At 43.2% G+C, this 14,141-nt stretch overlaps 1 protein-coding gene across 1 annotated transcript in view; it reads right to left on the reverse strand.

Moving 5' to 3' along the window:
• Positions 1 to 5,548: 5,548 nt before the first annotated feature.
• LOC142760810 (carboxypeptidase B-like) overlaps positions 5,549 to 14,141 on the reverse strand; it is a 54,081-nt gene continuing 45,488 nt past the window's right edge. The window contains exon 11 of the mRNA XM_075863988.1: positions 5,549 to 5,861. Within this exon, the coding sequence (XP_075720103.1) occupies positions 5,677 to 5,861 (185 nt within the window). The 3' untranslated portion in view covers positions 5,549 to 5,676. The remainder of the gene's footprint in view (positions 5,862 to 14,141) is intronic.

Below are 14,141 nucleotides of genomic sequence, written 5' to 3' on the forward strand. Positions count from 1 at the left end.
CCGTAGCCTGAATAAGGTCACGGTAAGGAACCAGTATCCCCTTCCTTTGATTCCTGATCACTGTGGTCGGCATTGCACATACGGTAGTTTCCCTTGCAGTGTTTTTCAATGGAGGGTGCTGTTTGATGTGTCTAGTCACATGCCCATCCATCAGCGGCCATGTTGAAAATGGGAATGCCATACAGTCCTTGGAGAATGCTGTACTAGAAAGGGGGCGCTGCTTCACAGATGAAGATATCAGCACTGATCTTGGAAAAAATATGTTTTAGTTATCAGTGGCCATTTTCAGAGCGGGAGTGCCGTACAGTCCGTGGAGAATGCTGAAAGGGGTTGGGTATAGTTCTCGAAGACATCAGAGTTTTCAGGGCAACCAAGGCATTTGCGATGCGCGTAAAATTTATTTGGACCGATTTGAATCAGATCCGAAACAAATGTTTGGAAATTCACTCATCTCTAGGCACAAGTAATCTTTCAAATCTTGGAATTAAAAATATTTTCCCTTCCATACCTTCTAATAAAGGCCAATTGTCCACCACACAATGGGGCAGATTTAGTATTTAAAATACACCATAATTCTGGTCTATGTGCTGTGTGCCACATTTATTAACTGTTTAGACATTTTTTCTACAAGCTTAACAAGCCAAAAATGCGCCAAACGTTTAGCACAAAAAACTGGCGTAAACTAAGCCAACTAATTGGTGGTAGAAGGAAGAGAAAAGTCTCCAGCAAGATGACCCAAATTTATCATACAGCATGCACCACTGTGATATATTTGCCACATTTACACTGTCTAAATCTTACACAGTATTAGTAAATCTGCCCCAAAGTTTTTACCCAGGGGCGATCACAGACCTTCAGCTGTTATTGGATGTTGAGGTGAAGATGACGCGAGTGGCTACTGCTCCACTTTACAATATCTTCCACAAATTTTGTTTTTATTGTCCTACATTTTTTATATTAATCAAGCATTAATGTGCTAAGCAAAAAAAACAAAACAACACAATCTATTCTGTGTCCTGTAAATCATTTTTATTCTCTGCATCATTTTAGATTTATCATATTTTAGACAATGTTTCATGGAGATGTTTGTGTATCCCGTATGTTACCCTCTTAGTCAGCAGATGCCATTACATCCCTCAGCTGTTAGTTGAGGTTCATGAACTGGATGTCTTGAAAGTCATCTACAGTATTTGCAGTTTTCTTTGTTAATCCTCCTGGGATGACGTTTCATCACAGGAGACTGATGCAGCCTGTGATTGGGCTGTGATTGGCTGCAGCGGCCGTCACATGAGTTGAAGCATCATCCCAGGAGGCTGGCCTGGAGGAACAAAAACACAGACTTCTGGGTAAGTATAAGATTATTATTTTTTTATGAGTTGCGTTTTTTATGGAAGAATCGTGTGCTGAAAATATTATTACAGTATGGGACAGTTTTCCCGGATCGAGGCATGGACTCCTGGCGTCATACATAACTATGATGCTAGGAACCCGGCTCCCTGCACTGTGTTTAGTCCGGAAAATGCGGCCGACATACGGACCGTATATCACGGACTGAACATGCTCGTGTGTGTGGGAAGCCTTACGAATATATGGACATGAGGAACAGCCCCAGAGTCCCTGAGCAGAGCGCTAGTAGAAGATCTGCCTGAGGACTCCAGCCCTGGGAATGTGCCATATCCCACTATAGGCCTTCCAGTTGGATACGTTTTGGCTAAATTTAACAAAATCCAGGGCATTAATTGTAACTGCCTGCTCCATGGTTTTGTTCACTGTAGTTGACGTCATCACCAAAATCGATTAACGCGTATAACGTACAAACATGAGCGCCACACTTTCCATTGTCCACCCTCGGTAATGGAGGGGGCCCAGACATCTTGGATGTATGAGGCCAAGAAATTCCTGATGGCGGCCCTGGCTTAGAGACAATTTAGTATTAGAGATGGAGCTTGCAGAGGGGAAAACTGCTAAATAAAGCCACATGCAAGTCACATAATGGCCGGAAATGGTGTTATTCCTCATACACACACATATGACAGCTTATTCTGAAAAGTCACCTGAAAAGTTAGGTACACTTTAATGCCCTGTTCACACAAAGTTTATTGCAGGCAGAAATAATCTGCCTTCAGAATTCCTTCAGGAATTTTGAGGCAGATTTTGAACTGCCTGCACTTTTTTTCCCCGCGTTTTTGAGGCGCTTTCTGCCCACGGCCATTGAAGCTAGGACTGCAGGCAAAAAATGCAGCAAAAAACACTCAGATATGAGCGCCGCAGGTTTTTTCTGAGAGGAAGAAACCGTGGCAAGAAAGGACATGCCACTTTCTTTCCCCGAGACCGGCCAATAGCCGCCCTGGAAAAATCGCCTCTGCTTCCCATTGAAATCAATAGGGGGAGATTTCGGCCATCTTTTGGCGCTTATTCCGATGCGATTTCCGTGTCAAAATCAGCTCCAAATAACTCTGTGTGAACTGACCCTAAAATTATAGATGGCATTTTGAGGCAGATTTTTCTGCCTGCAAAAAAGTTCAGTGTGAACGGGGCCTAAGTGTGTATTCATTTATTGTGCTAGTGCACAGCACGAAACTGCTACACTATTGCTATACCAAAAATACATGTAGTTTTGTTGCACTTTTGTCACATTGGGCCATTGCCATTTATAGCATGATGACGGTGATCGGAGATATGCCTATAGGGAATATTGAGTCTGGTCACCTAATACTTAGACATGAAGGGGTTTGTCAAAATGTTCAGACACATCTGATTGGTTGGTTGCATTAATAACAAGTGGGGGTAATTATACCGGCTCTAGTTTAAATTACACATGGTCTTAGCACATGGCATACAACATACACGCGTAGGGTGTGGGAGATAAATCCCAAAGTTAATAGGGAAAGGTTCTTTACATACTTTACAGACAATCCATGGCACTGTAAATATTATGACAGCACAACATGTTCAATGTACCTTTTAAGTACTGCGGTTTTCTGCTGTTGTCTGCCGTTTTACTTTTCCCCACTGTGTGGCAATGATCCCAAAGAGTGAGCGGTGGGTTGAGGCCTTTGTCTCCCCATTGTCTGGTTTCCGATTGTGTGAACAGTGGTGGGTAAAGGTGAGATCCTGTCCACAGAACAGCAAGTAGTGAGCAGCCATTTTGCGGCCTACTCGGCCTGATTGCTAGACAAAACCCTGTACCAGGGAGGGACACTCTTGGCCCTGTCTGTGACATGTACTATAGCAAGCCACCATCTTAGCCTGCCTGAGCCATGTCTAACTGTAGCGTCTACCATATTAGAAGGAAAATATGTGTGGTCGAGTACACTATTGGTGCCGGCCTGAAGATAAAAGTTGGAAGTTCGCAGATACCTTCTGTCTTCATACCACTTATTCTGCAACATTCCTTCAGGGGGCTGCATACCACCTAGGCCGCACCTTACACGTGCCTCCAGGCAGGATGATATTTTAGTATGTGCTCTGCTTTTTTCTTGCAATGTTGATACTCTCCCTTGATAAATTGCCATTAGGCAGTAGAAATGTGCATGGACGTTTTTAAGATTGTTTACTCACCTACTAAGTAGTAAGATGAACTAGTGCCTGATAGCGGGAGTTGCGGCGTTGGTTGCCCTTTTCATCAGGGGTGCTCTGATTTGAGGTATAATACTGTAGTGAACATTGCGGACAGTGTATTTGATCCCACTGAACTATATCTGAAAACACCATGAGTTAAGCCTACTGTCAGTGAAGAAAAAGACTGAGATGACAACATTAGGAGCATTAGGACGATTTCACTACCATCACATAAAGATGGGGTAAGAGAAAAACAAATGTTCAAGATATTTTTCTGATATATGGCTTTTGAAATGGTGTACCTGCCGTAAATGATGTCTCGGGTAGCTGTAATATTTGTGATATAGCATCAAGGTTACGCTATATAAGGCTGGGTTCACACGAGCACATTAACGTCCGTAATGGACGGACGTATTTCGGCCGGAAGTCCCGGACCGAACTCAGTGCAGGGAGCCGGGCTCCTAGCATCATAGTTATGTACGATGCTAGGAGTCCCTGCCTCTCTGCAGGACTACTGTCCCGTACTGTAATCATGTTTTCAGTATGGGACAGTAGTTCCACGGAGAGGCAGGGACTCCTAGCATCGTACATAACTATGATGCTAGGAGCCCGGCTCCCTGCACTGAGTTTGGTCCGGGACTTCCGGCCGAAATACGTCCGTCCATTACGGACGTTAATGTGGTCGTGGGAACCCAGCCTCAAGATTAGAATTGTGTGTTGTAAATAAATTGTACCTGAATGTGAATATTGTTCTTTTAATATAATTTGATTTTAGTTTCTTCAGACTCTTCGGTGAATCCTATATACTTTATATAGTCAGGTAATTATGTAATCCAAGAGTATCTCTGACCTCTCCTGACACATCTGTTTTAGTAAATACTTGTATTTCTTAAAGAATAACAATTCTGGAGCATCTTTTCTTAGAACTAAGGCCTCATGCACACGACCGTGCTCGTGATTACGACTCGTAATTATGAGCACGGCCGTTCACGGGCGGCCACGGGCAGCCGGCCGCTTTTGCGAGCCGTGCTGTCATTATAAAGTATAGCAGCACGGCCCGTAAAATAGAAAAATAGAACATGTTCTATTTTTTTAACGGCACGGGCACCTTCCCGTGAGAAAACGGGAAGGTACCCGTGGCTAACAGAAGTATATGAGCCCGTTATTGCGGGTCGTAATTACGACCCGCAATAACGGGTGTTTTTACGGTCGTGTGCATGAGGCCTTAGCGTTCTGCTATTCTCTTTGATATTACTCTTGTAGATGTGTAAATAAATTGACAACTGAGTGTTGCCTTTCTTTTCCCCTTGTCATTGGGTCGTGTTCCTAAAAGTGCTGACAGTGTCACACTGTGTAGTGATACAGCCTATTGACCAGGGCAGTAATAACGCCCAGGTGTCTATTTATTCATACTTTTCCAGGAGCAATAACCGAGGAAAGCAGAATTCTAAGAAAATATGCTCCAGAATTGTTGTTTCATGGGGAATACGAGTATTTACTAGAATAGAAATGTCAGGATAAGTGACCATTCCATTTCAAGATTGTATGTTCGGTAAAATCTATGAAGGGCTGAAATGAATTTTTTATTAACGAGAATTTATTAGAAAGTTTTAATTTTAATATCGAGATCTGATATGTTCTGTGAATCAAAGGGACGCAAAGTTGTTCCTTTTTAAAGTCATCGCTGTCTAGTGTAAATTCTATTAACAGATAGTAGATACAGATCACTAGTCCTGCTGTAACATAAAATAACGGCTGTGTGCTCCAGCTCCAAAACCATATGATCCAGAGTGATGGTGCGAGGACACGTCTTATGGATCGTACACCTCAAGTGTAAAAAGGCCAAGTCCTTGGTTAAAAAATCCAAAGTATATTGTGCCATCTTAAAATTGGTAGAAAAATGCAGGAATAAGAACTGGTCTACATGTTTCAAGCGTGTAGCACTTAGTCATGGCCATGTTAGATGGCATAATAAACGTTGGATTTTTTTAACCGAGGAGTTGCTGGACTGTGCCCTATTTACACTTGATTTACAAATGGACAAAGTTACAAATTCGACCTGATTATTATTTGTATTTTTTTTACATTGTTTGTCCTTATTGAAGGTAATTTTTATTAGGCATTATTCAGGACGTGATTGGATATGTATTTGACGGCCAGCATTGTTTCTTCACAGGTCTCCTTAATCTCAGACTCAGGCAGAATAAAGCCATATTTTCCTGTGTCACGCAACTCGAATGTAAAGGAATATTTAATGCCCGCATCATAAGCCCAGTCATCAGAGCCCCCGGATGCTAGGTCTGTGGAGAAAACAAGTACATAAATAAGCATAAGCAAAATTATTATAGCAGAGGAAATGCAGTGTTTGTCACATCAATAAACAGCAGAAAATAAAACTGTGCTGTAGTTTTAAATAAGATTTAGGAAGTATGAGTAGGGTTGGACTGACCCTCCAAAAGGCTGTGGGGATACCATGGTTGGATGAGATATTAACACAATAAGAAGGCCCAAGAGATTAAGCAAATGACTACCTGACTTAGGGGTCATTTGCTGTACAACATCAAGTTGAAATGCATATGTTCTGTGTAGCTGGAGGGTTAGCCAACTAAATAATTTTTTTCTGGTGAGTCCAAGCTTTGATATAATAATGGAGCTTAGCCACCATAGGGCTTACGAGGACCAGTAGTGGACAATCCCATAAAAAGCCATCTCTCTACCAAGAATGGCAGCGTCTATTTGTATAAGTGCAGTTGTGGCATTTTTAGAGTAGGAAAACAAACAAAAATCCACTGGCTCTAGTGGCACCGAGTGTTCCCTTCAACGGTATTAGAACAGGGTTTTGGTTGGAGGCGCTGGGGTAGGGAGCTCTGGGAGGCTGCAGGTTATATACGAAGCTGCGTAACGCCCAGGCTCAATTAGGTTACCTCAGTGGAGCAGTTCTTATGAGGCATCCAGTTTGTTTTATTTCCCAGTCGCTGGCATTTTATCTTCCAAATATTGGGGGATGTTCTAGTTTTAGTGATTGCTGAGCTTGTTTATTTTTCTCTTATTCTTATTATAAGTTAATTGTATGGTTATTGATTTATAAAGATTTAGAATTTATTCACAACCCATAATAAAGTGCACGGCCATATTTATACCATGTGGCCATTACATGCAGATTATATATGCCAGTGTATATAGCAATTTAGTTTACTACTGTATATGGACGTGTGTGTTAAAGCATACCTCTCATTTCCGTTGACTTTCAGAATACGCCATCATATGTGTTTGTATGTGAGGAACAATAGTGACCATTATATGACTTAGGCTTTGTTTACATCTGCGTTGGGGTCCTGTTCTGACGTTCCGTCAGAGCTTATCGTCAGAAAGGGACCCTGAACAGACACAAACTGACACCATTGAAATCAATGGTGATGGAAACGGAAACCCCTCGTTTCCGTTCGTGTCAGTTTGTGTCTGTTCATTGTCCCGTTCTGACGGAAAGCTCAGACGGAACGTCAGAACGGGACCCCAACGCAGATGTGAACAGAGCCTTAGATAGACTTAACTGCTATGATGCCCATAAACAGTACACACAAAAAGAGGAGATAAAACTATAAAATTATTTTTGAGCAACACTGTTTTGCACGTTTTTGTTGTCACTTTTACACTTTTTAGTGGTTTATGTTGCACGTGTTTTTCTTTTTTTCACTTTTTAATTATTCAGCTTATTATGAATTTTTCATTCATTTATTTATTCTTTCACCTCACATCACTTTAGTATTTCTTCACATCACTTTCTAATTATATGTTTTTGTATTTTGCTTGTATATATATTAGTCTTTCTGATACTTATTATTTGTATACACATATATGTCTATTATTATTATTATTAGTATTGTATTTTTTAGGGTACTGCCATTCTACTCATATTCCCCTCATTTCATATCAGTCCCACCTAATAGTAGTTTCCATATGCACATTTTGTCTTTCATCCTGGTTGTCTTGGCTGTGGTATGTGCATAGACGCTCGATCGCGCATATGCTGTGGGACCTGCATCCGGGAGTGCCGCTTAGCTTCGGCGTTGTCATGGTGACTCATGTCTGAGGTCATCATGCTGCGCCCTGTCATCTTGACGTGCGGCGCGTCCTGTGATGCAAGTGTCTCTTGGCGGGCGTGTCGAGCACCAATTTGAGCTCATCACAGGTGAGAATAACCATCTATATACCTATATAAACCACTCGAGTTTTATTGTATGTAGCCTCCTGACAAAGCCGGTCTATAGGGCGAAACGCGCGTCGCGGCAATTTTTTCATCCAGTTACTGAGGTTGCCAGTTTTACTCCCCACTATGTCTCAGGGTATATGTTTACCTTCATTTTTGAACAATTGATTATTTCTGACGATTATTTCAGTTCACCTCTTTGCCTGTATTCTTTGTCAGGACATCCTACATTATTTATTGTGTATTGCATTTAGGTAGCACTTCCACCATTCATATGTGGGCATAGTATTCTAGTGCACACTATTTGTTTATTTTCTTTGCTGTGGGTAATGTGGGTGGTTTCCGGCCACTGACGGTTGGCTGTCTCTGTGTGTTACTGGTCTTTTACATCTGACCTTACCATCTTTATCTCCGTGTATGGTCCATCCTTTTTATTCCATATTATGTTATTGTATATTATATCTAATAAATATTTTCTACTTTTGCAAACACTTCTGCATATAATTTTTTTAGGGGCTATGTTCCCTTATGGTTCGCGTTTAGGTTGTCTACTTGTATAATAGGGACCCCTGTTTACGCCATTGGTTTGGTTAGAGGTTCTTGTAGGTTGTTCATTTTTCCACAACTGCATGAAACTTTTGCACAGTACTGTATATATATTCAGCAGTAGCATAAAGTACATTATTCAGCAGTAATGAGCAGTATTAGGGTCAGTTCACAGGTTGCGTAAATACCCCGGTTTTTCGGCATCGGAATTCATTGCGGAAAATCCGCAGCGAATACAGTAGATTCAAAGTGTATGAGATAAAACAAATCTCATCCACATGCTGCGTAAATTATGAGCGGAAAAAACGCTCAGAAATTGACCTGCGATGTGGAATTTTGTTCAGCAGCATATCAATTGTATTTGCGTAAACGCTGCTTATTTGATGCGGGTTTTCCCCATTGAATTAAATGGGGAGGTAAATCTCGCAACAAATAGCGTTTTTTTGCGGCGAAAAAACACAACTAAAAAAAAAGAAATCTCATACTTACCGAGAAGTCTGTGTTCCTCCCTCCAGCCTGGTCTGCTGGATGATGTTTCATCCCATGTGACCGCTGCAGCCAATCACGGGCTGTAGTGGCGGTCACATGGGATGAAACATCATCTCAGAAGGTCGGTCTGGATGACATCAGAGTACCGGCCTCCTGGGATGATGGTTCATCCCATAGGACTGCCGCTGAAGCCGATTACAGGCTGCAATGGTCTCCTGGGATGAAACCTCACCCCAGGAGGCCGGCTTGCTAGCAGACCGGCTAAGTACTGCTGTTTTCCGCAGCGGACTTTCTGTGAGAAAAACTGCACCACAGTTTGCGTGCTATTATGCAGTGTATCCGCCCCGTGTGAACTCAGCCTTTCTGTGAATACAGCCCTGGGGTGAGACAGTAGGACACTAGAAGCACCAGTGGTTTTTTTTGTGTGCGCTTCTCTCTTTCTCGCTCACTCTTTCTCTCTGTCTCTTTCTCTCTCTTTCTCTCTCTCCACATTCCCCTCCACCCCTACACAGACATCTATAGGCAGTAGTTGTAAACTGATCCCTGATCCCGGTGAGGCTGAAAATCTGTCAAAATGTGTCTTGAGAGAGACAGAGATTAATTCAGAGTGACTGATCAGTGCAGGAGGCAGGTGAAGGGGCAGAAGAGTCTGATAAGTGAAAACATTTACATTTTTCTGCAATGAGAAATATTACAAAGTTTCTTATCTACGCTTGTACTATTAATTTAAAGGAAAGGTGTCATGAATTTTTTTATTTTGAATCATTTATGTGTTTTTATTTAATAAAATTGTATTTGTACTATATTTTTTCCTGTATTTTTTATTTTTTTCATTAACACTTTTTTAATTCACTGTGGGCTGCCATATTTTATTTAATCTGTGTATGTGTCTCTCCACTCAGTGGCGTTGCTACCGCTGTAGCAGCCATAGCAGCTGCTAGAGGTAACACCGGGCATGAGGGCGCCAGTGCCGCCCATTGGGACGGGCCGGACGGGCCCACCCCATGGCCGGCGGTGCCGATAGCAACCGCTGCTACAGCGGTAGCAATGCTACACTCCATAGTATCTGCGTCCTTAGGACGTAGATACCATTGAACACTATAGCAGAGCAGGGAGGCCTCTCCTTGCTCTGCTATCTACTAGTGCCACTGTAGCTCCCTGAAGGAGCGGAATCCCTGTGTGGCCAGGGATTCTGCCCCTGGAAGGAGCGCTTGATGTCTCTGTCCATATATGTGTGGCACTAACTACAGGGGGCTGTGTGGCACTATCTACAGGGGGCTGTGTGGCACTACCTACAGGGGGCTGTGTGGCACTACCTACAGGGGGCTGTGTGGCACGATTTACAGGGGGCTGTGTGGCACTACCTACAGGGGAATCTGTTAGTGGGGACTTATGGTCATTTTACTGTGAGCGGGGTGCTGATGGTCATTTTACTTTGAGTAGCTGGCTGATGGTCATTTTATTGTGAGTGGGGGGCTGATGGTCTACAAGTGGTTTCCACCTCTGACCTCCAATTGAAATTAATAGGAGGCAGAAAATACCTGCGGCGCTCGTTTGGAGGGCTTTTTTGCTTGTGTCTTTTGCATTAGCTTCAATGGCTTAAAAAAAACTGCAAAAAAATGTCAGGTAACGCTGAGTTCCTGAAGGAATTTTGAGGCAGATTATTTCTGCCTTACAAAAAACTCTGTGTGAAGATACCCTAAGAGCGTAGTGCTTGTTTTTTTTTTTAGCAATTTCTGGCTTTCTCAAAACAATTTTTCGTAGGGGTGCCTCGAGTCCAAAAAGGTTTGGAAACTCTGTACTGGGCTACAGGATCACACCGGCCTACGCAAGGATCCCGTAGTGGAGCAGCTCAGTTCGTAGTGGGAACTGGGCCTAGGTGAGTCATTTTTTTTTGTTTGGAGGCACTGTCTACAAGGGGGAGGTGGAGGCTGTATGGCACTGTCTACATGGGGGAGGTGGGGGGCTGTATGGCACGATCTACAAGGGGGAGGTGGGGGGATGTATGGCACTGTCTACAAGGAGGAGGTTTGGGATTATGGCACTGTCTACAAGGAGGAGGTGGCAGATTATGGCATGTCTACAGGGAGGAGATGGGGGATTATGGCACTGTCTTCAGGAAGGCTGTATGGCACAATTTACAGGGGGGCATTATCTACAAGAGGGGATCTGTGTGTGGCAGCCAGGGGAGGGGGACATTATACTGTGTGGAGGCCACTAAGCGGACATTATACTGTGTAGTGGCACTACAGGGGGCAATATACTGTGTGGGCACAATTAGAGGACAAAATAGTGTGTCCATGAAGGGATTATAATATATTATTAAATATTATTGTTATTATACTGTATGGGGGGCACTAAAGGGACATTATACTTCGTGGGGGCACTATATAGGGCATTCTACTGTGGGGGCATTATACTTTTTATGTAGTATTTGTTTTATGATGGGGTGGAGCGCCGAAAGATAATTTTGCACGTGGCGCCATCTCTACTAAGGCCGGCCCTGGCTACAGGGCATAGGACATAACAAATGGGAGCCGTTCGTTACAACCTCTGCCGTCTCCCTCTGCACTGTGCATGCGCAGTTCAGAGCGACCCAGAAGAGAAGGTGGTTTGTAGGGGAAAAGCCGGAGTAATTTTGGAGAAGACCGGCTGCAGGTAAGGTGTGTGTATGTGTGTGCGCGCGCAGGGTGGGGGGGTTTGTGTGTGTGTATGTGGGTCTGTGTGTGGCGCAGTTTCATGTTTGGGGGGGTTTGTGTGTGTGTGTGTGGAGTACTCGCCGGAGCAGCGGTGTCCGCCGCTGATCCTTCAAAATAGCTGATTGGTGGCTGTGAAGGATCAGCGGCACACGAGCGCCGCTGATCCTTAACAGCCGCTTATCAGCTGTTTTGAAGGATCAGCAGTGAGCACCGCTGCTCCATCGAGTCCCCCCCCACACACAAACCCCCCAAAACATGCAGGTAATGTGTGTGCGTGCGTGATTTTGTGTGTGGGAGTCTGTGTGTGGCGCAGTTAAATGTTTGGGGGGGTTAGTGTGTGTGTGTGGGTGGGCGCTCGACAGAGCTGCGGTGCTCGCCACTGTTCCTTCAAAACAGCTGATTGGCGGCTGTTTTGTAGGATCAGTGGCGAGCACCGCTTCTCCGTCGTTCCTTGCTCCTACTGTGAACCGTCGTGTAACTACATGGCGATTCAAAGTAGGAGCAAGGAATGAAGAAGCAGCAGCATATTATTAACTTTTTTATTATTGTTTTGCAGGTTCATCTGGACTATATGGACTACGTCATAGATTTGTTGGACTACTTCAATGATCTACTATTTTTTTTTCTTTTAAATAAAATGCTTAACGAGGATGGTATGGGGGAAGTTTTATTTAAATAAAAAATAATTTTCTTATGTCTCTGTTTTTTTTAATACATTATTACCACCTTAGTAATGGCGGTTGTCTGTTTGACGATGTCCATTACTAAGGTGGGGCTTAGTGTTAGCCAGTAAAAAATCTAGCACTAACCTCTGATTATTACCCCGGTACCCACCGCCACCAGAGGTATCGGGAAGAGCCGGGTACGATCCAGTACCTGACCATCTGTAGCAATGGTTGGGCACTGGGGCGGCCGCAGGCTGGTATTATTAGGCTGGGAAGGGCCAAAAACAGTGACCTTCCCACCCTGGTAATGCTAGGATGCGGCTGTTTTATTGTAACTGGCTGGTTATAAAAATGGGGGAGGGGGACACCCCACGTCGTTTTATAAAAAAATAATAATAATAAATTGACGAAAACAACGTAGGGTCCACCCCATTTTCATAACCAGCCACATACAACATAGAAACAGCAGGCTAGAATTACCAGGTTAGGAAGGACCCAGCCTTATAGCACCAGCCTGCGGGTACCCCGGTGCACGTCCGTCACTACAGATGGTCGGGTACTGGATCGTACCCGGTTCTTCCCGATACCCCTGGTGGCGGTGGATACCAGGGTAATAATGGGGGTTAGTTGCAGCTTTTTTACTTAGTAAACAGACAATTGCCATTACTAAGGTGGTTATAAAGTATTAAAAAACAGAGATATAACTCCCTGTTCACGCAGAGCTTGCTGGCGCTGATTTCGATGCGGAAATCGCGTCGGAATCAGCGGCATAAAACCCCCGAAATCTCGCCGCATTAATTTCAATGGAAGGCAGAGGCGTTTTTTTTTCCGGGTGGCTTATGACCGCTCACGTGGAAAAAATACGGCGTTTCCTTTCTTGCGGCTTCCGCCTCTGACCTCCCATTGAAACCTTTTTGGGGGCGTTTTTCGTGGCATTTTTGCCCATGGTTCTTGCATTAGCTTCAATGGCTGCAGACGAAGACTGCCGTGAAAATAGCGGAGAAAAAGTGCAGGCAGTTTAGAGGAATTCTGAGGCACATTTTTTTTTCTGCCTGCAAAAAACTCTTTGTGAACAGGGCCTAAGAGTGTATTCAAACAATGCAGTTTTGCTGCGTCTTTCCCATGCGGCCGAAAACCACATGGAATAGCGCATGGATTTTTACCACAATTTTTTTGATGCGGTTTTCAGCTGCGTGGCGAAATCTCAGCAAAACCACACTGTCTGAATACAACCTAAGAAAATATTTTTTTATTCAAATAAAAACTCCCCCGCACAACCCTCGTTAACCATTTTATTATTTTTTTTTAAAACGTAGATCAGCGAAGTAGTCCAGCGTATCTACGACGTAGTCCAAACGGTCGAGCAGAACCTGCAAAATGACAAAATAAAGTTAGTAATATGAAAAATAAAAATCTCACCTACAGCGACTTCTGTCTTCTCCCTGCACCGCAATATAAACTACAGGCCAATGAAAAATAATTCCCTTAGGGCATGATCACACGCCGCTTAAAACAAAAACGATATGTAGACGTGTAAAAGCATGTGAAGCGCCTTTTAAAATACAGGCATTTTTTACGTTTTCTTCACGTGTTTTTTTTACGCATTTTACGTAATTAGAAATCCCATAGACTATGCGAACATTTTGCGCGCTTTACGTGCCAAAGAATTGACAAGATGCTTCTTTTTTTCCGCAACACGGTTTTTAAAATTCTTGCGTAAAAAATTGTGTTGCATGTACACTACCGTTCAAAAGTTTGGGGTCACCCAGACAATTTTGTGTTTTCCATGAAAACTCACACTTATATTTATCAAATGAGTTGCAAAATGACTAGAAAATATAGTCAAGACATTGACAAGGTTAGAAATAATGATTTTTATTTGAAATAATAATTTTCTCCTTCAATCTTTGCTTTCGTCAAAGAATGCTCCATTTGCAGCAATTACAGCATTGCAGACCTGTGGCATTCTAGCTG

The sequence above is a fragment of the Rhinoderma darwinii genome, chromosome 4 (assembly GCF_050947455.1).
Source record: "Rhinoderma darwinii isolate aRhiDar2 chromosome 4, aRhiDar2.hap1, whole genome shotgun sequence".
NCBI classification, from domain to species: Eukaryota; Metazoa; Chordata; class Amphibia; order Anura; family Rhinodermatidae; genus Rhinoderma; species Rhinoderma darwinii.